This window comes from Plecotus auritus (assembly GCF_963455305.1).
Source record: "Plecotus auritus genome assembly, chromosome: 12".
Taxonomy (NCBI): Eukaryota; Metazoa; Chordata; class Mammalia; order Chiroptera; family Vespertilionidae; genus Plecotus; species Plecotus auritus.
In genome coordinates, this window is record NC_137778.1 from 18,274,802 (window position 1) to 18,298,497 (window position 23,696).

The following is a 23,696-nucleotide window of genomic DNA, read 5'->3' on the forward strand; positions in this document are numbered from 1 at the left end:
AACGAATCCCCCAGCTCCCCTCCTTACCAGCGCCGGCGGCGGTGGCGACTCCAGAGGCCCGGCCAAGGGAAAGAGACCCCCGAACCCGAGGCCCGCCGGGAAATGTAGTTCTGCACTCGGCTCCAGATTACCACTCGGAGCATTCACTCTCCCGTACGACTTGGAACTCCGCCTCCGCCCCCCGTCGGGGCGGTGCACGCTGGTTATGGTAGTCTTGGCTCGGTCGGGTGGTTGACGGCTGGAACGGGTACTCACAGTGGAAACAGAACTCTCTTACCTCATTGGTCGCCGTCCCCAGTTCGCTTCTGCGCAGTGAGTGGTGGCGTCGCAACGCCTCGGGGGAAAGGGAAGCGGATAGAACCGTGAATCGCTGCCTCTGGCTTGTAATTCTTTTGCTGACAGGCATTGGCCACTGGTTCTTCCTCTTTTGTCTATTGCACGCATCCCGCCCTCCCCACTAGCTTTCCCACTCCTCGGATCCAGCCCTCTGGGCGTTCAAGCCAGTTTTCTGACCCCGCCGTGAGCTCACTCCGGGTCCCCCGCGCGGGTCTGGCACGGAGGCGGTAACTATGGAGAATATGGCGGAGGAGGAGGAGGTGGCTTCGGCCCAGGTCCCGACCTCGGCTCCGGACTCGGCTCGGGTCCCAGCTCCGGCCCCGGACTCGGCTCCGACTCCGGCCTCGACTCCAGCCCCAGCCCCTGCCCTGGCTCCGGCCCCGGCCCTGTCCCCGTCCCCAGCCTCTGCCCCTGACGAGGCTGAAAGCAGTAAGTGCAGGAGGCCCAGGTCTTTCTGCTGCAGAAGCGAGACAGTGCGTCTTGCTGGGGAGGCCCTTCTTCACTGGGATGGCTTTCCTGGGAAAGGAGGGTTTAGGGGGATGGGGAAGTAGGAGGGACCCGCGCTGCGCGGCAAACGGGCACAGAATGGAGAAGGCATGTCCACCAAGCTCGAGGACATTGCGATGAAGGTTATGTGGGGGCCAGGGGTGCTGCAAAATGAGTTTGAGGGCTTCGTTAAAGGGGGTCTTTTTCTGGTACAAAAATAGGAAGTTACACCTAATCTGGTAGTTTCTCTGAGCTTCCGTCACGGGATCCTTTAAAATGTGACATAGTAACCGAGGCAACCCGTGTTTACTGTAGCACATCCTAGCTGCCAAGATTTAGAAACCATCGCTCTCCACTAGGTTTTATGTCTGGACATACACAGAAAGGATGAGTTTTTCTCATTTCATTTTCTACCGCAGTTTGCTTCCAAAAAGAATTTGAGGATGACGAGTGGTTGAATAGTCTACTAAATTATAGATGTCTTCCCTCAGACATAAGTACCAATGGAATTTTGTATTTCATTACATCACAAGTCAACTGTTGAAAATTGTAGCCCATATTATTGTTTGCGCTTCTGAATGTGCTTGCATGTTTTCTAAGTGGTGATTTATTGGACCATAGAGGACAAAGGTAGGCCCTCCTCATCATAAGGTCAGAGCTAGGTAGATGCAAAATAAGGCCAGTTGTACGATGGTAGAGGGTTGAGGGTAGAGGGGGTTCACTGAGTAGTCTCCCTCATCAGGTGTGGGTTAGCAGCTTTAGGGAATGCATGCTTTCTCTAACTCCACCTCATCAAGAATATGTTAAGCACTTTGGGCAGATTTATTCATGTGTTTTAAAATTTACAAGTATGCAGTTCGAAGAATGCAATGTTTGAGAAACCTGAAAATGCATTGCTGGGACACATGTAACAACTGAGAAATTTGAAATGCATTAGAAATATATATTAATCATATTTTAAAAATTATCTCTAGATGGTCTTTAGTCCTTAGACGTCAGTCTTAAGGAGTCAAGATGAAAATGGCATATCTGAAATAGAACTGAAAATTGAGGAAACAGTAACAGAAGTTGTAAACAAACCTCCTCGCATCTGATTTAATAAGACGTTTATCTCTTGACTTCTGGATTATTAGTGTTTGAGTAGATTTAAGCACAGATTGCCTGATATCTACTGTCTTGAACCAGAAAGTGACTTCAGAGATGTACACAGGCATATCACGAATCTTTATTTAGACAGGTCTTTGGGAGTTTTCTTCAGTAGTGGACCACAGGATTTTCCATTCTCTCTTCTAACTTACCAGGCCCCTTCCTTTTATTTTGTACTATTTAGTAGTTAGGATGATTTTAAAAAGCACATCTTTATATAGATACTGATATCTGTATATCTTATATACAGACCTTTGAACCATGGAAGCCAAAAGCCTTTATGATTACAAATTTTTCTCATTTAAAAATAAGGTAAAAAATTTGTATTTTAATAAATTTAAGAAGGAATGGCTGATAGTACTGTATTAAATTCCAAAATTATAGACTCGGTGCTACTGCATCCAAAAAGACTAATGATTTTTAAAAGTTATTTAACAAACTTCAGTGCCTGCTGTGTGCAAGTTACTGCACTAGGCACTTAGCCATTACAAAGATGAATAAGACCTAGCCCCTGCCTTCTTACTGCTTATTGTTGGGGGAAGACAGACAAGGCCACGAATTACACAAAGGGGTAAACAAAGGCACTGGGAGTGAAGCTCAGAAAGGAATTAGACAGGATAATAGCAGTGTCAAGAATAAAATTTAAAAGGCTGACTTCTAAATTATATAACCTAATTATATAATGAATATTAGCCTATGGCTTATCCCATCATCTCCTGTTTCATTGAGGATCTTCCCCTAAAAGTTATCACCTCCTAGTCTTGTATATTCAGGCCCCCACTTTGTAAACATTCTCTTTCAGAATTTAGAAGTATGTAATTTGAAGGATGTGTAATATTTGAAAAACCTGAAAGTGTGTTTCTGGGACTGGGTTTTGACTTTTTTCTTCTCTTTTTCAAATTTTTTTCCTTAGGCTTTCTTCCTCATGTTCATAGTTTCACCTAACATATGAATTTATTATTTAATCCATTCAGAATCCCTCCTGAACTCCAAAAACTAAACTGCCTACTGGACTTTACTACATGAATACCAGTAGTATATCAAACACACTATGTCAAGAACTAAATTCCCTTTTTTACTTTCCTCTTTTTTTCTGCCAAAAGCATTTTCTTCTTCCTTTATTGGTTAATGGTACCATTATTCTCAACCAGGTAAACTTGAAATCTTAGAATCATTGTTGAATTTACTCTTCAGTCTTACTTTACACCCACATCCCAAGTTCGTTGCTGCTTTTTTTTTTTTTTTACCTTCTCTTCTCCTGTACCTATCTCTCACCTCAATTATTGATCCTTGGTACTGTAGTCAGAGATACCCTCCTGAAACACAGTCAAATCATATCATTCACTTTCTCAAAAACCTGCAAAGACAACATTGCCTAAAGAAAAAAGGTCAAACTAACTTGCATAGAATTTATGCCTTTTATGATCTGTGCTACATTTAGGCTGCATATTTTTCTACCAACTCCATCTAGCCAGGTGTGGGATAGAAGTGGCTATATTTTTTATTCCACATTCCTTTGTTCATGAGATTACTTAAGTTTATAAGGCCAGCCATCAAATCTGACTGAATTCTATTCATATCTTAATGCCACTTCTTCAGTAAAGACATTCTCAGAGGCTCTTGTTGGAATTAAGTGCCCCTTCCTCAGTATGTCCACATTATATTTACCCCAGGTATTTATTTCATTCTCCCTTGTGTTATAGTTAGTAGTTAATCTCTTCTACCTGATTGAAAGTTCTTTGAAGATAGGAAACATGGCTTATGTTTCTTCAGTGTTTTGTATAGAATAGAAACATTTTTTAAGAATTATATTGAATAATTAAGTAAATTTTAAAGCTGTCAGGTTGCATAAATGTAGTTTTATCCCCTGACTGCATTCTGAGGCACACTTGTCATTTTGTAAACTGAGTTCCAGCAGTATTCCCCATCTAGGTATTAGGGCGTTATGCTACAGAGAATGAAACTATCAAACTCTAGGTGAAGTAATTAATAAAAATGGAACTGGAATATAGATTGTTAAAGGGTAATTTTCTAATTTTTAAATTTTCTTTCAGAGAGACACATCTCAATTCAGAGGCAGCTTGCTGATCTAGAGAAGTTAGCTTTTGTAACTGAAGGGGATTTTGACTCGGCTAGTTCATTGAACTCAGATCATCTTGATGCAGGTATTTCCATGTTTGTTTGTGTGTGTATGTTTTCTTAATTTCTAATGATTTGTTATCTTTCAAGGCATGAAAAATTTGCTAGAAATAGACTTGTATATTCTGTTGAACTAGAGCAGTAGTAAATATTTTTATGCAGGAAACAGTCATCTCTATGCAAAGGTTCTGTGGGATCAAGTTACTTCACAACTCGGGGAAATTACAGTCTCATACTATAAAATAAAAGCATAGTATGCAAATTGTCCCCTGGACCAGGAGCTCCTCCGGGAGTTCGACCAGGAGGCGGGGCCAGCCGGGGGAAGGGAGGGAGTACCCGGCCAGTAGCCAGCAGCCAGCAGCCGCTAGGGACCCTGTCAGTTCACGAAGGTGTGTGTATTCTATGTGTATTTCTATTGCATTTGGCTATGAGTAACAAAAAAAACATTGCCTTAAAAAAAAAAAAAACATTGCCTTAAAAAATATGGAGCCTTATATTCTCTCATGTAAAATAAGTACCAAGATAAGCAATCTAGGGCTGGTACAAGAGTTCCATGACACTGTCAATGCCTTAAGCTCCTCTCTTTCTGATTTGCCATGCTTAGTGCTTGGATTCCATCCTTAAGATCACCGCATGGTTTTTTGAAGTAGGCCCAGTGTTAAAAAAATAAACTGTATCTATACTTGCAATGTGCTAAATGTGAAAGGTATTTGTTGGATTAAATTTTATTAAGTGGGTTATTGATTGTTTCTGTATATTTTTATTGCTTTAAATCTGAATTTAAGGTTTTAATTCTTTGGTATACTATCAATGTTTTTATTTGAGATACATTTCTAATTAAATAAGACTTTTATTTTGATGATACAAAATCTTTTCAAGGACATACTAATAAAGAAGGAAGACCTCACAAAATCAATAGTAGGATACAGTGTTTCTAATCATGGCCTCCAGTTTCAGAATACCAATCATATTAAACTCCTCCTACTACTTTGAGTTTCTTCTTCCATTTTTCTAACTCCACATGTTAACTGTTTTTGTTGCTGCCAGAGTACAAGAATGCCACAGCAGCTACTTACTCTCTCTGCCCAGCTCCTGCCCCTCTGGGAGTGTGACAACCGCTGCCTTTTCCCCTGTCCAAAGTACAGAGTGACTCCGCCAGGCATTTTGGCTGGAAGGACACAGAGATTATCATTCTTCATCCTTTTTGTTCTCAATGGCAGTAAGGATAGCAGCTAGCCACAGAGAGGGGAGTTTTAGGGTAAAAATCACTGACCCTGTGCTAAAACAATTTTTGTTAACTACCCGCTGAAACAGGGGTGATGTCTTACTGAAATTAAGAAAACATTATGTAAGAAGTGGGGTGGGGCTGGGGTCCTCCGTTACTTTTTTTGTAACTGAATTGAAGCATTAATTGGTAGTATATTCTGTGCCTTATTGGTTCTTTTTTCTTTATCAGGAAATAAACAGGCTTGTCCATTATGTCCTAAGGAAAAATTTAGAGCTTGTAATAGCCATAAGCTTCGTCGGCACCTTCAAAATTTACATTGGAAAGTGTCAGTTGAATTTGAAGGTTAGTATTTTTGTGCTTACTAAAAAGTGATATAAATGAAATTCAAGATTTGATACCAGTTTTGAAATTTTATAGTGAACTTAAGTATTTTAAGTTTAAAAATTTGAGGGATTCAAACCCTTCTTTTACTGTGTTTATTAATAAAAGACCATGTTGCTTTCTAGGCAATAGCGATATATAACACAAGTAATTTTGTTTGGCAAACATTTATTAAGCATCTGTTCTGTACTATGTACCCTGCTTGGCCCTGGGGGTCCACATTTTGGACAGTCATAAATGAAGAGTCTGTGTAGCGCAAATTAGCATAAGGCAGAGAAGATGAAGCCTAAAAAAAAGTCAAGTGGCAGAGAATAGATGATAAGATTGAGTTCTAAGGAAGCTAAGTGGCTAATCCAAGATAACAGACATAGTCTTGGCCGAACCAGAATTCACACTTGGATCTCCCATATTTGTTTTTATACTATACCGTATGTAACAAGTAAACTAAGGCCATCTCATTTAAGTAAATTAATTAATGATATTACAAATACAAAAATAATCTATTATTTTTATAAAATTTGCCAATAATTTTGTGAAAATTGAATATTTAATGAACAGTGATATGACAACCATCCATTCTTTATTCTAGGTTACAGAATGTGCATCTGCCACTTACCTTGTCGACCAGTCAAACCAAATATTATTGGAGAACAGGTAATCATATGTTAGATTTATTTTTAAATTTAGCCCTCTTTAAAGAAAATGCAATTTTTGCTTGCTTTAAAACTAAAATGTTCATATTCAGCAATGAGGTTTACTTTAAGATTTTGTATCTGAGTGTTTTCAGATCATCTTATTGGGAAATATATGAAATGCATGAAAAAAAGGGTTGCTGTATTGAAATTTTTATAGTTTTAATTTCAATCAGATGTATTGCTGTCTTGTGTTCAAAAGGAAAATTATTTACTAATTTTAGAATGAAGAATTAAATAGAAAGTAATTTTTTTTCTTTTAAAATAAATCTTGATTATAGAATAAGAGCCTTCAATTTCTGTGATTTAATAAATGCATTGATTCATTCTCACCATCCTTCCTATGCGCTTCCATTAATCTGCCAAAGGACAGAATAAGAAACTTTCTGAAATCCTTGATAACTTTTTTAAAAAGTACATATGTTCATTTTTAGAATAGATTTGACCTTTGGGGAATAAAAATTATAAAGTATTTTTGGTGATACTATCCTGAATACATATTAGCTTATTATTAATTTTTCTTTTGGATCACTAAAAAGAATAAAGTGCTGGGGAAAAAATAATATTTTATGTTGTTATTTTTTGGTGTGTGTTTTTTTTAATCCTTATTGTTGAAAATATTTTAAAAATATCATTTCTTAAGCAGTAGTCAGGACAGTACTTGTCCATGAACCTTATCCAGGATATTTTGAATATGATAATCACAGTACCATAGGAATCTTTTGCAATGTTCTTGAATATTCTCGACTTGCTATATGATCCCAAGTAAATAGGAGGTAGACACAGCAAAAGTAGGAGCGCCATTGGAGTAGTCTTTTGGTCCTCAGCTATGTGAGAAATTGTAAAGTGAGAATTTTTTACTTGGAAAAATAGACTTCTCATTAATTTTCAGAAATCTTGAAAGCTGGTTACTAAGTGTAGTCATCATTAAACATTAAATTAGCCCTAGGCAGTGTGGCTCAGTGGATAGAGTGTCGGCCTGCGGGCTGAAGGGTCCAGTGTTCGATTCCGGTCAAGGGCAGGATCCCCAGTAGAGGACGTGCAGGAGACAGCTGATTAATGATTCTCTCTCATCATTGATTCTCTCTCTCACCCTCTCTCTTCCTCTCTGAAGTCAATAAAAACATATTAAAATAATTAAATTATATAAACTTAAAAGTGAATAAATTATATTAAAAACAAAGGTAATGAATACTCAAAGCTCACTACTTCCTAATTATTTTACTGCATTTTTCTATTATCTATGCTCTTACAGTTATTAATATCTGCATGGTAGCAATGCTGTCTTTTCCCAAATACATGTTCTGTGATGTCACATTGGTAACTTGAAATTTGTCACAATTGTAGCTTGAAATTAAGAGTATATTTTCTTGATATTATAGAGTATTTATACTACAGAAAGCTGCAAACTCTACAAAACAGAACTTTATTTTCCTGGTGAGACAGTTAAACATCTACCAGCACACTGCTGCTAATATTATACTATTTGTAAGTGCTGCTTATAGAAAAGAGGATACAGTTATTTGTTGATTAGAATGAATGGGAAAATCTTAGAAATTAAAGTTGAAGCCTAATGTAAAATAAAATTAAAAAGTATATGTCACATGGCAAAATTAATACTATCTTCTATACCATTAAACCCAAGACACATATGTAAATTTACAACTTTGAATAAATTTCTATTTTGTTGTCTTAGTAACTTATTTATGTATTAAATTAAATACTCTATTTGATAGATATCCAGTAAAATGGGCGCCCATTATCATTGTATCATTTGTTCAGCAACAATCACCAGAAGGACTGATATGCTAGGACATGTTAGGCGCCATGTGAATAAAGGAGAGACTAAATCCAGGTATATTGCTGGTAAGTTGAGCAATCTTATTAACATGTTAGTAAGTAAATCCTTAAACAATGGTCCAATTATTCTTTTTAGACATCGATAAAATAATGATAGTGACTTAACTAAATCACTGAGCTGACTACTACTCCCTTACTTCAGATTTCCTTTTTCTGTGAGACTCCCAACAATGTTTTTCTGTCCTCATTTAACAGATATATTTAATAAGTGGGTAGAAAAAGCAACCGATGCTCAAGTAAATATAAGTATCTTAATGAAAGATTATAGGACTGTATTACTAATGATGGCTCCTGCACCAGTAATTGTGTTATACTTACCAAAACGCCCTAGGAAAAGTATGTAAAATGACATAAAAACCACTTATTATCCTGAGTGGTATCAGGTTATTAGTAATTACTGAGGCAGCCCTTCTCAAGAATTAAGCCCTCATTGTCCTAAGGCATCCACTGTATGTAATGAAGTAATTTCTATACATCTAGAATGGTATTATGTACCTTTCTTTTAAGAATTGAAAAAAGTTATTAACATCATTTTCCATAGAGCTTAATTTTCTCCCAGACTCTGGTTTGAGAAAGGCTGACCTTGTGAGGTACGTGATGCCACTGTGGTGGGCAGAGAAGGATATATAACGCGATGCTAGGAAAGGTTGCTGTTATTTAGCATTGTAGAAAGAGAAGTATGGTTGCTATTTAGTTAACATTATGATTGTAATATAATCAAGAAATCCAAATATAGTCTGTTATTTTACCCTACACATACTATACTAGAGGCCTAGTGCACGAATTTGTGCATGGGTGGGGTCCCTCAGCCTGGCCAGCGATTGGGCTGATCAGGGCCGTCTCGTGGAAGGTTGGCCTGCCAGGGGAGGGACCATGGGAGGTTGGCTGTGGGAGCGCACTGACCACCAGGGGGCAGCTCCTGCGTTGAGTGCCCCCTGGTGGTCAGTGCGCGTCATAGCTACCGGCCAGTCATCCGGTCATAACGGTTGCTTAGGCTTTTATATATATAGATGTGTCTCATTTCTTAAATATGTAAAACGTATACTCAAATACATCAGCATTTCATTTGGTTTTATAGCTAAATTATTCAAATATATAGCAAATGTAGAATTTTTTCCTTTATTTTATATCTGTTTTAATGTAATTTGTGATTTAAATCATAATTACGAGAAAGTATTCTGAAATCTAGCATGTTCAGGAAATACAATGAATCTTTCTCACGCTGGCTAATGAAATGTAATCATACAAAGATACCACTTTTCTAACAATTATCCCACAGTAACATCTTTAGCAGCCAACCCATATAAATGTAATATAGTATTTGATGAGGAATAAAGGTATTTTAGGATTCAGTGCTATCTTAGGTTGATTGTTCTTTCTTTTGCTTTTTTGTTTGTTTTTAGGTTGATTGCTCTTAACTAGGTATCATTATTGATGGACTAGGCAGTTATGATTTTGAGTTGATGAATTTTAATTCAGTAAATACTACTCTTTTCCAGAGACAGTGCTGAATAGATCAGTTTTTAACACAACTAATTACATTAACACATTATTATAAAGGAAAGTTATTTTTTAAGCTTATATTGTTTTAGATAGTTAATATTATTTTGTATTTAACTAGAAATCTTTTTTCATCTTAGCTTCTGCTGCTAAACCACCTACTGAAATTTTGAAAGAGGTAGACACAGATGTACAAGTTTGTCCTAACTACTCTATACCTCAGAAAACAGATTCCTATTTTAATCCCAAAATGAAACTAAATCGGTAAGCTAAATTGAGAAAAGGGTTATGGGCTGTTTCAAATCATTACAAATATACCCTCTCTTTATCTTTATGTTCCAATGCAGCGATTTTCATCTAGTATGCCGCAAGAGGCACACTGATGTGCCACAAGAATTTTTAAAACATGCAGTACCTGTTTAGTCAGGGGCACTGACCTCTTTTCCCTTAGATTGTCAAATTAAAAAATGACAACAGCCTGCACAATAATAGCCATCCAGTGTGAATGAATCAAAATGACACTTATTGTCCGATCAGCAAAAAATATTTTTGGTTGCCACAGAATTTTAATAAATAATTTATGTGTGCCATGAGATGAAAATCGCTGGCCTAATGTGTTGAAATTTAGGTACAGAATGAAAATTATCTATCTTAGCATTTTCTCAGAATGATTATTTTCTCTCTCTCTTTTTTTTTTTTGCCAGACCAGTTTCTTTCTCAGAGAGTAAAGTAGACCTAACTTTATATAATTAATGAACAATGCTTTTGTGGGCAAATTTTGTTTATAAAACTTCTATTTATAAAATTTGCTTATAAAATCATTTTTTCATAGTGAATGTTAATAGAACCCAGTTGATTCATAGTTTAATTTCACAAACTTCTAGTTCTCATACTATTAAGTAGGGAATATGTTATTAGGCCTTTTTTTTTTTTTTTTTTTCAAATAGGATTGCCACTACCATTATTAAATAAAGTAAAAGCTATAGTGGTGAAGCCATGGTGAGTAAAGTCATTTCAGACTATTATGCTTTCTTCTAGGCAGCTAACATTCTGTACTTTGGCTGCTCTGGCTGAGGAGCGAAAACCTTTGGAATGTCTAGATGCCTTTGGAGCCACTGGTAAATAATGAAGCTGTTTTGGAATCCAGCTTAATTAGCTTTGTACAGTATCTTTTCTTAGAAAATGTATGTGGATATCATAGAATATTTTGATATAAAAAATTGAAGATCCAAACCGCCCTAGCTGGTTTGGCTCAGTGGATAGAGTGTCGGCTTGTGGACCAAAGGGTCCCAGGTTCGATTCCGGGTGATGGCATGTATCTCGGTTTGATTACAGGCTCCACCTCGGCCTGAGCCCTGGTCAGGGCACATGCAGGAGGCAGCCAATTGATGTGTTTCTGTCACATCGATATTTCTGTCTTTCCCTCTCTCTTCCACTCTCTTTAAAATTCAATGGAAAAATATCCTCGGGTAAGGATTAAAAAATGATGATAATAAAATAAAAAATAAAAAATAATTGAAGATCCAAGGTATAATTTTTATTGTGGAAAAATTTCTAATATATAAAAAAGTGGAGGATATAATAAATGAATCCCTTTGTATCCATCACTTCACAAATTATCAACTCACGCTCAGTCTTGTAACTATCCCATGCACTTATCTCAGACCTCATGTCCCCATCCTCCATCCCATTTTGAAACAAATCATAAATGTCTCATTTCATCTGTACATTGTTAGGTCTCTAAAAGATAAAGACTTCTAAAAATTACAGCCATACCATTATCACACCTTAAAAAAAAAAGAATAATTATTTAATTAAATGTTTAGATATGCCCAACTATCTTTTTTTTTTTTATCAAATCAGAATCCAGACAAAGACTTTCAGTTGTTTAATATGTCTCCTAAATGTCTTAATTATACCTATCGTGTATGTGTCTGAGATAATTACTTGAGTGGCAATCCTTGTCTTGTTCCTGATCTTAGGGGAAAAACTTTCAACTTTTCACCATTAAGTATGATGTTAACTGTGGGCTTATCATATAGTAGAGGCCCAGTGCGTGAAATTCGTGCACGGGGAGGTGTGTCCCTCAGCCCAGCCTGCACCCTCTCCAATCTGGGACCCCTTGAGTGATGTCCGACTGCCCGTTTAGGCCCGATCCTACCGGGCCTGCTGGCTCCCAACTGCTCGCCTGCCTGCCTTCCTGATTGCCCCTAACCGCTTCTGCCTGCCAGCCTGATCACCCCCTATCCACTCCCCTGCCAGCCTGATTGATGCCTAACTGCTCCCCTGCCAGCCTGTTTTCCCCTAACTGCCCTCCCCTGCAGGCCTGGTCACCCCTAACTGCCCTCCCCTGCAGGCCTGGTCCCCTCCAACTGCTCTCCCTGCAGACCTGGGTCCCCCCAACTGCCCTTCCCTTCAGGCCCGGTCGCCCCTAACTATCCTCCCCTGCAGGCTTGATTGCCCCCAACTGCCCTCCTTGCAGGCCTGGTCCCCCCCAACTGCCCTACCCTGCTGTCCTGATCGCCCACAACTGCCCTCCCTTGCAGACCTGGTCCCTCCCAACTGCCCTCCCCTGCTGGCCATCTTGTGGCGGCCATCTTGTGTGTTGGAGTGACGGTCAATTTGCATGTTCCTCTTTTATTAGATAGGATAGGATGGCCTTTGAGGTATATTCCCTCTATCCTTGCTTTATTGAGAATTTTATCATAAATCAATGTTGAATTTTATCAAATGCCTTTTCTGCATCTATTAAGATACTCATGATTTTTACCCTTCATTTGTTAATGCGTATCACATTGCCTGATTTTTGGATGTTGAATCAGCCTTGCATCACTGGAATAAATCCCACTTGATCATGGTGTTTGACCCTTTGAATGTATTGTTGAATTTAGTTGGCTAATATTTTGTTAAGAATTTTTGCATCTATGTTCATCAGGAATATTGGCCTGTAATTTTCTTTTCTTGTGGCGTACTGTACCTGATTTTGGTATGGGGGTATTGCTGGCCTCATAAAGTAATTATTGGTAGGCATTGCTTATTGCCATTTTGTTGTTTTCCAGTTATTTTTTATAGTTCCTCTTTGTTCCTTTCATCATCTCTTGTTCTCTTCCTCTGTGGTTTGATGACTTTGTTTAGTGACATGTTTATATTCCTCTTTCTTTATCTTTTGTGTATTTACTGTAACTTTTTGCTTTGTGGTTACCATGAAGCTTTATCTGTAACAACCTATTTTAAGTTGATAACAACTTAAATTTGATCCCATTATAAAATGCAACATTATTACTGTCCCCCAATCTACTTTTTGTTTTTGATGTCACATTTTACATTTTCATCATATATATCCCTTAACTCATTATTATAATCATAGTTATTTTTACTACTTTTGTGTCTTAACCTTCATACAAGCTTTATAATGTTTCCTTTACTATATAATTACTTTTCCAGTGAGATTTAATCTTTCATGTGTGTTCTTATTACTAATTAGATATTTTATTTGAACTGGGATCATAGAAAAGTTTTGTAAGAAATACTAATGAAAATCTGTAAGACTTTTTTTGTTTGATAACTGTTCTTCAGAGGCTTTGTAGTGAGAAAGTAGAAAAAGAATTACTTATGAAAATACTAAGATTTTGAAACAACTTAAAGAATTATATTCTGTATTATTGTTATACTACTTTTATTTTTTAATTGTTACAATTTAAAAACATATTTTCTTTCCCATTTCTCCTAAGGGATAATGGGATTACAATGGGCAAAACATCTTGGAAATGCAGTCAAGGTTACGATTAATGACTTGAATGAAAACTCTGTGACCTTGATTCAGGAAAACTGCCATTTAAACAAATTGAAAGTGGTGGTGGACAGTAAGGAAAAGGAAGAGGGTGATGATATTCTTGAAGAAGGAGAGGAAAAGCTTGGTAATATTAAGGTGACCAAAATGGATGCCAATGTACTGATGCATTTGAGATCTTTTGATTTCATGTAAGTGAAAAAAATTTGCTGTGTCACTTTCTAAACTGGTCTGGAATTTCTTTTTGGGGGGGTGTAAAAATTAAGACAGTTTGTTGTTGCTTTTTATTTATTTCAGTTAATACTGTTTTGTTTTTAGCATTGGCCTAAGGAATGCAATAAGAACATTTTCCAGCACTTGAAATAAAATGCCTGGGCATGACAATTTTCCTTTAATCCTGATTTATTTTTATTTACCTAGCATAGCATATGGTCAGCTTTATTACTTTTAAAACAGAATTATGTATTTAAAATAGATTTGTAAAGTACTTTTGAACACATGGGATTTTATTGTTAGAAATAATGACAATCATATAATTTTTTGTTACCAATGATTTTAAATATGTCTATATTCTTTCTCATTTTAGACACCTAGACCCTTTTGGAACATCCGTGAACTATCTAGATTCTGCATTCAGAAATATAAGAAACCTTGGCATAGTATCAGTGACGTCTACAGATATCAGCTCTTTATATGCCAAGGCACAACACGTTGCCCGGCGACACTACGGCTGTAACATTGTCCGAACTGAATATTACAAGGAACTAGCAGCCAGAATTGTTGTAGCGGCAGTGGCAAGGTACCGAATTGCCAACAGTGTAACACCTAATGTTTGGGCATATGTTAAAAACCAATTCAAGAAGTGCTTCTCTCATTTTTTAAAATATGCACAAAATGCAAAGTCTGTATTTCATATCTATAATCTTCCTTTGTTTTGTGATCTTATGTTGTATCTTTTAAAATTTGATTTGAAAGCTTGTGTTTAAAATAGTCAGTTTACTCTCCAATTAAAAGTATTATGAAAATAACGTAGTAAGAAAGATAAAAATGAAAGTTAATTTTAAGTCAGTTATTTCAACAATGTAGGGTAGATGAGAGGATAGCATAATGAAAAGGAAAGGCAAAGATTGTTTTTAGATTTAGAAATACTCATTGTTTTATGTTCATCTAATCTTTATTTAAACAAATAGTTTGCAAAATGATGGCTTATAACCTGGTTGTGCAGAATGATCTTGCCTACAAAAAAAGCTCTCTTTCTCATCTAGATTTCTAAACATTTGAAGAAAGGAATATTTTTTTTGAGCACCTCTTTTGTTCAGAATCTTATGCTATATAAATGGACATTGCAAGTATAGATAATAGATAATCAGCTAGCTCAATTACTGGCCTCAAAACTACTTTCACAGCATTTAGATTGAAATTCTACCTCAGCATAAATAGATTATTAGACTTCATAGATGTTAAGGGTTATTCCTAATTAATTGAAAACTCTGATGTTCAGTTTATACATGCCCATGACCTACTTAAAAATGTTTATAACACTAACAAATTCAAATTAATATATATGAGCCAAGTTTAGTGTGTAACTGCAGAGAGAAAAGTAAGTACATAAATGGCGCATCAAGTAGAATTTAATCCAGAAGTGTGTAAAATTAATAGTAGCAAGGACTCTGCCTATTCACTTTTCCCTGAATATTTAGCAGCTGGCTTACTACCGCTGGCTTACTACCCTGCATATAGTTAGTATTCAGTAAACATTGTTTGGAAAAAGCTTTTATAGGAAAAATAAGTAAAAAGGCAGAAAAGTGGTGGTGATGACAACAAAGAAAGTGACATTGAAAACCAGAGCCTATAGTCCTATTGAGAGGCTGTCCTAAAGGAAAATGTCTAGTTACTGAAGACTCTGGCAAGCATCCTTTATTTCCTGTGTTTCATTTTGTATAAGAGTTACAGCAATTATCTTTTAAAAGTATGCTGCTAAGAATTGAATTTTCCTTATTTTCCCTTCACCTACCCGTAGTTTACTGTCCAGGTTAGTATTGCAAATATAATGTCAAAGAAAAATGATAAGCACCCAAAATAACTTAATTTTTTTTTCCCAGAGCTGCAGCTCGATGTAACAAAGGCATAGAAGTACTGTTTGCAGTGGCTCTGGAACATTTTGTCTTGGTCGTTGTGAGAGTTTTGAGGGGGCCTACTTCTGCAGATGAAACAGCCAAGAAGATACAGTATCTGATACATTGTCAGTGGTGTGAAGAGAGAATTTTTCAGAAGGATGGTAATATGGTAGAAGGTAATTCAAGTCTCTTTTGACTGTATACTGTATCTAATTTATTTTTTTAATCTTTATTGTTGAAAGTATTACCTATTTTCCCCTAATTGACACAATAAATTGTGTTTATGTATAAGCCTCCAATAAATAAGCCTTTATCACATCCCTAATTATACATATTGTCCTTTGATTTTTAAAGATGACAGTGCTAACTTTATTTCCTATCCTGGATTTCCTTTCATCAACAGAAAAGACATTTGTGTGAGTTTATTTATTGGTTCTATACGATTTACACTCTCTAGCTCTGCCCTCCTCCATTGAAACATCTAGAAATAACTTAGTTTCCACTGTCACTAATTTTAGGAACATAAGTTAGGATTACCTCTCTGTTTCTGGCTGAATATAAAAGCCATCAGTTATAAAATCCATTCAATAAACATTTATTGAGACTCTACTATATGCCAGGCCTGGGAACTAAGGAAAATAATTTGGCTTTTGCCCTCATAAAGGTGTTTCTATTTTTGCTTTTCCAGGATATAGAAACAGTTGCCCTAGGAAAAAGTGACAGAGCCTTTAAGTAAATCTAAAATAAGATCTCACACCGTGTATTATGCCATTTAATTGCACTGAATAACATTGATATCAGATAGCGAGAAGCTAAAGACCTATGTCCCTACCACCATAGCCTTGGGTTCTGGATATCTCGAAGACTGATTGATCAGATCCAGCCATTCCAAGGAAGTGCATGATCCATCTAGGAACAGCCTGTGTGAAATTTGTTGCAGAGAGTCTGATTTAAAATGACTATTCTGGACCTTAAGTGAACTGAAAAAGTTCATGCTAGAATATTGCCCCATCTTGGAAACTACCTCCCCAATTTCCTTGTGATTTTATCGGGCCTCATTGCTCTTTAAATTGAATTAGATTCTTCTAGCCTACATTTTGGGGCTGATTATGAATCAGGTCTAGGGAACAGGGTAATTCTTTTCTTCCCAATTGCAGAAGAGTTCATATGAGAAATGTCTTTATTTTGATGGGATGGCAGTTATATGGATATATATATTTGTCAAAGTTCATTAACCTCTCCATGTAAAATGTACACATTTTTTTAAAAATATATTTTATTGATATTTTACAGAGAGGAAGGGAGAGGGATAGAGAGCTAGAAACATCGATGAGAGAGAAACATCGATCAGCTGCCTCCTGCACACCTCCCACTGGGGATGTGCCCGCAACCAAGGTACATGCCCTTGACCGGAATCGAACCCGGGACCCTTCAGTCCGCAGGCCAACGCTCTATCCACTGAGCCAAACCGGTTTCGGCTAAAATGTACACATTTTATTGCATGTATATTTTACCCCAATCAGTTGATTTTAAAATACAGATACCTTGTGGACTTTATAAGACCTTCTCCTACTTAATTTCATGTACTAACTAAAAGGTCTCTAATCTGTTTGACATGGATTTCTATAATCTGTTTTAAGCTTTAATCCTCTGAGCTATATAATTGAGATTTTATCAAAATACTTAGCACAATATCTGGCACATAGAAGATTCTCAATATATAGTAGCTGCAGATTATTATAACAATTACTACTATGTATCTATTATTTCTGCTTTGATTTTTTTTTAATCTTTTCACAGAAAACCCGTATAGACAGCTGCCCTGTAACTGTCATGGAAGCATGCCTGGAAAAACAGCAATAGAACTTGGACCTCTATGGTATGTGTGCCGAAGCATAATAATATATTCAGAATTGATTTATATATTGATTTTGTTTGCTGACTTTTGATGATGTGAGGTAAAACACAAGCAAATTTTGATTGAATTTTTTAAAGTCTAGGCAAATAATTATGACTTCTCTCCCTATGAACCTGAGGTGTTTTCTGTTTTCAGATTTTTTCTATAACATTATGCCCCCAAGTTAGTGACAGTGCTAAGAGGCAGTGGAATTAAAGAGAAGCCTGGCTGTTCTGCAAACTATAATTCATTTCTGAATAGTAAGAATTAGGCTTTTTTATTTTTATTTGATAATTATAGAACTCTAAGGTGTGGTTATAAAGTGATCACAATAACTTTTTATAGAAGAGTCAACTAATATAAAAAGTCTTTGAGGAATTAATTTTAAGAAGGGCATATGCAAATAAATGCCTTTTGTTTTAGTTGTTTAGATGGGACACAATTGCAAATTTTTAATGTATGTGTGCTTTTGTACACAGAAATTCCTAACAACATTGTGACAAGAATCATTGCAGATATCTACCTCATTAATTTACAAGGTCAAGGTTTAGCCACCTACTAAAACTTAAAAATTAACGCAAATGGTAAATATGTTTGTGCTGATGCCCATTTTTAAATCTTTTTTTTTCATGTCTAGTTAACTTTTTTGTTATTTTTTACTTTTTTTAATTTATTGGAGTGACATTGGTTAATAAATTATATAGGTTTCAGGTGTACAATTCTATAAAACATCATCTGTATGTTATATTGTGTGTTCACCACTCCATCTTTAGCCTGTGTTAATACCCTTAGATTAAGAATGATCTAGTTAGTCTTACCTTCTGGTACTCTCTTACCTATGTCATCTGCTACATGTTGATCCTACTCACTGACCTCAGAACTGGGGAAATGAATTAACAGGCTGCTGGATCCAGAAGGAAGATCTAACCCAAGTCCTTCATTTTACAGATGAGAAAATTAGGACAAAGTGCTTTAAGTGCTGGCTAAAACTGACCTCCAAAATTTGGCAGCTCAGGCAGGGCAAGAACTTGGGTTGTCTCACCCCAGGACTGAGTTCCCATGCCTTTATGATTTCCTCACTCAAAGCCATCATCCTATCTTTACTCTCATCCAGAATCTCTTCCTCTTTCCCCACTTCTTTGAAGTCTCTCTTTAAATGCTTCAACCCAATTACTTCTAAATTTCCTTTTAGTAAACCTTACATTGATTGCTCATTTGACACTTAAAATCATGTATTCGCTAACCCTGGTAATAATAGCTACCATTCATTAAGGATATACTTTGTTCTAGAGATTTTATGAATGCCATCTCATTTAATTCCATAAACACATGGAATATTTACTGTTACAGGAATATGCATTGTTAAAACTTCTGCATTATATTACGCCCCTGTCTAGATTTATAGGCTTAACGTTGCATTTTATACTTTGGTGTATATTCCACACCTATATGTAACACAGGGGTATACACATTATGAGGGTTATTTAACTAGGAATGAAATTTCCTTGACTAACACTAGTTTGGAGAACTAACATGATAAAAAGGAATGAAGAAATAGAAAATAAACAATTTTAAGTTAAATCAATTTTTTTTAAATTTCAGTATTTAATCAATCATATAACTAATTATATATCTTATTTAAGACAACATTTCTCTCAAACCCAATTCTCTATATTTTCTTGGGATTTTTTGTTTTTTTAGGTCAAGCTCCCTCTTCAATACTGGATTTCTCAAAAGAATGCTATTTGAATCTCTTCACCATGGTTTAGATGACATTCAGCCCCTAATAAAGACATTAATCTTTGAGTCAGAGTGTACTCCTCAAAGTCAGTTTTCAGGTCATTCACCTTCAAATCTCACCAAGCAAGGTAACCAATTTAACACTAGTTTACTAGCTTACAAATTACCAAAATACTCTTTTTAAACTTTGATGTTATAATCAAAAGTAGTATAAGTGCTTTTAAATCCCCTCTAATGAGTCTGATCATAATGGCTTAATTTTTATTTTTAATTGCATAATTTTCTTCAGGTTTATATTCAGGACCTGAAATAATGATTTTATTAAGATAAAAGTATGTATTTTTAAAATTTTAGTACATTAAAGTACTGTCTATTGTGATTTTATTACACTTATCAGCTTTTTAAAAAGAAAAACCTTAATTCTAAGAGTGGTGTAGCCATTGAGACACAGAAACTAAGATATACACTTATCACTCAGTAAAACTACGTTTTTTTTTTTCTATTTTCTCTTTAGTATAAATAGGCTTTTGTCGTTTTTATCTGGCCATTGACTTGAGGGTGGGCCTTTTAGACATCCTAGCATTTCTCATAAGTCATTAAAAGCAGCATTTGTTGTAGAGGATTAAAAATGTAATTCTTGCCCTGTTTTGCCATAGAATCTATATATTCAGAAAAGCAGCGTGGATATAATTTAGTAATAAGCTTTTATTTAAACTTTGAATTGTTACTTGCTAACATCCTGTAAAATATTTTGTGATTCCCATTTGTTTTTATTTTAGAAGAATGTGGTATATCTATTAAAACTACAGATGATACCACAACAGATAATTACATTGCACAAGGTATGTATGTATATATGTGTATGAATATGTACATATGTATGTATCAGTGCAAAAAGACAGACAGCAAAAGAGTAGGAAGAGATTTCTTTGGTAGTCTATTTCACAGTGCATTTTTTTTATTATACCGACAACCTAATTACAGTAAAACGTGTTTATCTGACATTTACACAGTTCAAAATTTCTGTGAACATGTACTGCGTTCATAGTTCTAATATATAGTGCATCCCTTTGAAAGAACTGTATTATCTTGAAAGAACCATGTGAACCAAAAGATCAAATTGTTTGTTGATTAAATTTTATTATTTTTAAACTTCATCACCATATGATGCATAACAATTCCATTGATTAACCAGAAGATCTATTCTCTAGCCATAAGAATTTATTGTATGGCCTTTCTTATAATTTGGGATGTATTAATACTTAATTTCTCTTTCGGAGGTAAGAAAAAGGCAGTATGGTATACAGGAATGAGCATTAGCTTTAAGAGCATCATTCTGCTTCTTTGTGTTGTTTGTTGTATAACCTTGGGCAGGTTATTCATTGAAGACCTATTTATCAAATATTGGCATTCGGTAGAGAGTACAAGTATAAAAATGGTAGGGCATTATCCCCAGGATAATATAATATACGCTGGGGGGAAAAGATTTACACACAGAAAAGACCTACACACATGAAACAAAGAACTTAATCAAACTCTGAGTAGTATTGATAGTAGTGAAGTCTGTGAGGTGATTGGCCCAGAATTCAAATAGCTTTCTTCAGGAGATGAAAATAGAATTGAGGCTTGAAATTCAAGAAGGTAGAAAGTAAGTTCTGACTCAGCAAATAGTTAAATATTAAAATTATATCAGTTAAGGATAGTGGAAATGAAAATATCTTATTCTTGCAATGAGTTCTCTCAAGAATTAAGACTGGATAGGTTGAAATGGTGTGTGTCAGAGGATTTAAACTTGAGAAAACATAGTTATAAAAGTATTTGGTTTGTAATTTTTAAGAGAATGCTAACTTTGTGTGTATTTGTGTGTTTCAGGAAAAAGAAAATGTACTGAAACAATCACAAATTTAGCCAAGAAACAAAAGACTGATGCCAGTACTGAACATCCTCCCTTTTATTACAACATCCACAGACACAGCATTAAAGGAATGAATATGCCAAAGTAAGATAGCCAGTCAATAGCAACGTGTATATTTTATAATTTAATGACACCGTGGTTTAAATAAAATTATAACCTCTTTTTCCTTTTCTTGCTGCAGATTAAAGAAGTTTCTGTGCTATCTTTCTCAAGCAGGCTTCAGAGTGAGCCGAACTCATTTTGACCCAATGGGTGTTCGTACAGATGCACCTCTGATGCAGTTTAAATCTATCCTTTTAAAGTACAGCACCCCCACCTACACTGGAGGACAGTCAGAGGGCCATGTCCAGTCTACATCAGAAGACACAGTAGCTGACAGGGTTGAAATGTCAGTGAATGACAAAGCAGAAGCAAGCAGTTGCAGAAGATGGTAAAAGTAGAGAAGTATGTATTCCCATACATCTGTATAGCTTGTCTGCCTAATACTTCTCCATACCAACTGTAGTTCTTTTTTTATTCTTTCAATTCAGTGGTGTAAAAATAAAAAAGTGTTTTCATTTTAAAAAGTAGCAGTTTCTAACTTAACTGGTTTGGGAGTTAGGCTTTCCAAGTTTTTCTTAAAGAAAACTTAAAATTGTAATGAAAACATTTCATATGAAGACAAGTTTATGACTGAGATCACCTACTATTTAAATAACTCAGAAAATTCTCACATGCAAAGTGCTGGAATTTTATGTGTGTCACGTAAGTCACATCTCTGCATAAGTTGATGCAGAATAGAATAGGAAGACGAGTGTCCTTTCAGGTCATTAATATATTTCACAATTATGAAGTTAAAATACATTCCTGATTTTAAGAAATCACACCTCTCCCACACTAATCTTTTTAGTTTTTGAGAAATTAAATACTTGTCTGAGATAGAAATCCATTTTTTTCTAAGTTTAAGGTCTAGATGACTACACTTGAGTAATAGTTTGTCAAAATAGAGACGACTGTTCCCATTGTAATAATCGTTCATAAGCACTGAAATTCTCAAGAAGAGATTTTGTTATAAACAAATTGGGTGATCTCAAGTGCCTCAGTTAATGCATGTACAGTATTCATTCGCTTGGTTGTGCTACCTCAGATGTAAAACTTACGAAGTTATAACATGAGACTGTTTTGTTTTGGGGGTGGATTTTTTGTTGTTTGAATTTGTGGGTTTTGTTTGGTTGGTTGTGTGTTTTTTGGTGTGTATATTCTCATTTTTTGTATAAAGTAGACCAGGCTAACATAATTAAGAAAATTAGTTGAAACAAAAATCTTTTTTCCGTTAATATTGTTCTTACTTCATTTGAATATGAGTTTCAATGAAAGGATTTAGTATAAAGTTTGGATTTTTGTCTCAAGGATCTAATCCATATTTACCCTGAAGTATTTGTTGAAGTAACGTTTTATAAGCATGAAGCTTGGGGGATGAAAGGGGAGAAATAACTGAAGGTTTTTCATACACTGCAAAAGAAAAAAGCACTCCAGTGACATACACAAAAATCCAGGGAAATCTTTGTGTTATTACAGCATAGTCCTCGAGGATTTTTCCCCCTTCAATTAATGGAATCATACATTTCGGTAAAATAAAGGAATATGTGAAGTGCATTTGTTTCTATTATGACCATAATAAAACTATAATTCTTGCCAATTACAATTAAACTCACAAATGAGCACAAAAAAAATTGGTATTACTTTTTTGTTGGTAAAGATAAAAATTACTAAAAATAAAAATTACTATAAATCCAAAGGCAAATCAGTACTTGGACCATCTGATTTAGTGTATGTTGTTGAATATCAGTTTCAAATTTTGCTAAATGCTTAGCGTAACATTTTGATGAATAACGAAGTTGAATTTTACACCAGGAGCCTAATTTGATGTAAAATATGCCAATAACTTATTTAAAATGTTTATATTAACTTCGCTACTTGGTAGGAAGTAGTTTGGAACTACATCAACCTAAAGAGGAAAGCCTTTTAAATTCCATCTAATTCTACATTAGCACCTTGTTTGCATAACAATAATTTGGAACATAAAGTCAGCTGTATCACTCCTTTAAAATTTGGTAAACACAAGAAACTAGTTCTTACAGTGTGTTGGCTCTGCTAATTGCTTATGGTAATACTCTAACCATAGGTTCAGGAAATGGGAGAAGCAATGTGAAGGGTTTGGGTGCCACTGTGGTGGATTTTGGTTAAAACTTCATTAATCACCGGAGAATAGTTTGCAGAAATGAGACTAAGACCAGGTGTTCAGTAATTTCTAAGTTTAGGGATTTCTTTCCTTGGTGCAAAAATAACTGCTCTGGTAAATGGCCACAGACTTTGGAGAAGGCTAAGAATATACATAATACAAACTTATGGCAGGGTCCTTTCTCAATGGGCTCTGGAAATGTGAATTAAATCAGGCCTGGGAAATGGATAAGGGATCTTAACTTCTAT

General features: G+C 35.6%; 2 protein-coding genes across 4 annotated transcripts in view; one reads left to right on the forward strand and one right to left on the reverse strand.

Annotated features, from left to right (window-relative positions):
* SWT1 (SWT1 RNA endoribonuclease homolog) overlaps nt 1-341 on the reverse strand; it is a 61,998-nt gene extending 61,657 nt beyond the window's left edge. For both annotated transcript variants that reach the window (XM_080649081.1, XM_080649082.1), the window contains exon 1: nt 28-341. The gene's annotated coding sequence lies outside the window, so the exon portion shown is untranslated. The remainder of the gene's footprint in view (nt 1-27) is intronic.
* TRMT1L (tRNA methyltransferase 1L) lies at nt 310-23,007 on the forward strand. 2 transcript variants are annotated; one of them, XM_080649083.1, is made up of 15 exons: nt 322-765; nt 4,023-4,133; nt 5,564-5,677; nt 6,306-6,370; nt 8,145-8,274; nt 9,909-10,032; nt 10,807-10,886; nt 13,500-13,749; nt 14,145-14,357; nt 15,661-15,851; nt 17,476-17,554; nt 19,274-19,440; nt 20,092-20,154; nt 21,185-21,311; nt 21,409-23,007. In XM_080649083.1, exons 1-15 carry the CDS (start codon nt 570-572, stop codon nt 21,659-21,661), a joined length of 2,163 nt encoding a protein of 720 aa, XP_080505209.1. In that variant the 5' UTR covers nt 322-569; the 3' UTR covers nt 21,662-23,007. The 2 variants fall into 2 exon arrangements, with proteins under 2 accessions (XP_080505210.1, XP_080505209.1); XM_080649084.1 differs by lacking the exon at nt 20,092-20,154 and having other exon boundaries at nt 310-765; nt 21,409-22,995.
* The last annotated feature ends 689 nt before the right edge of the window (nt 23,008-23,696 follow it).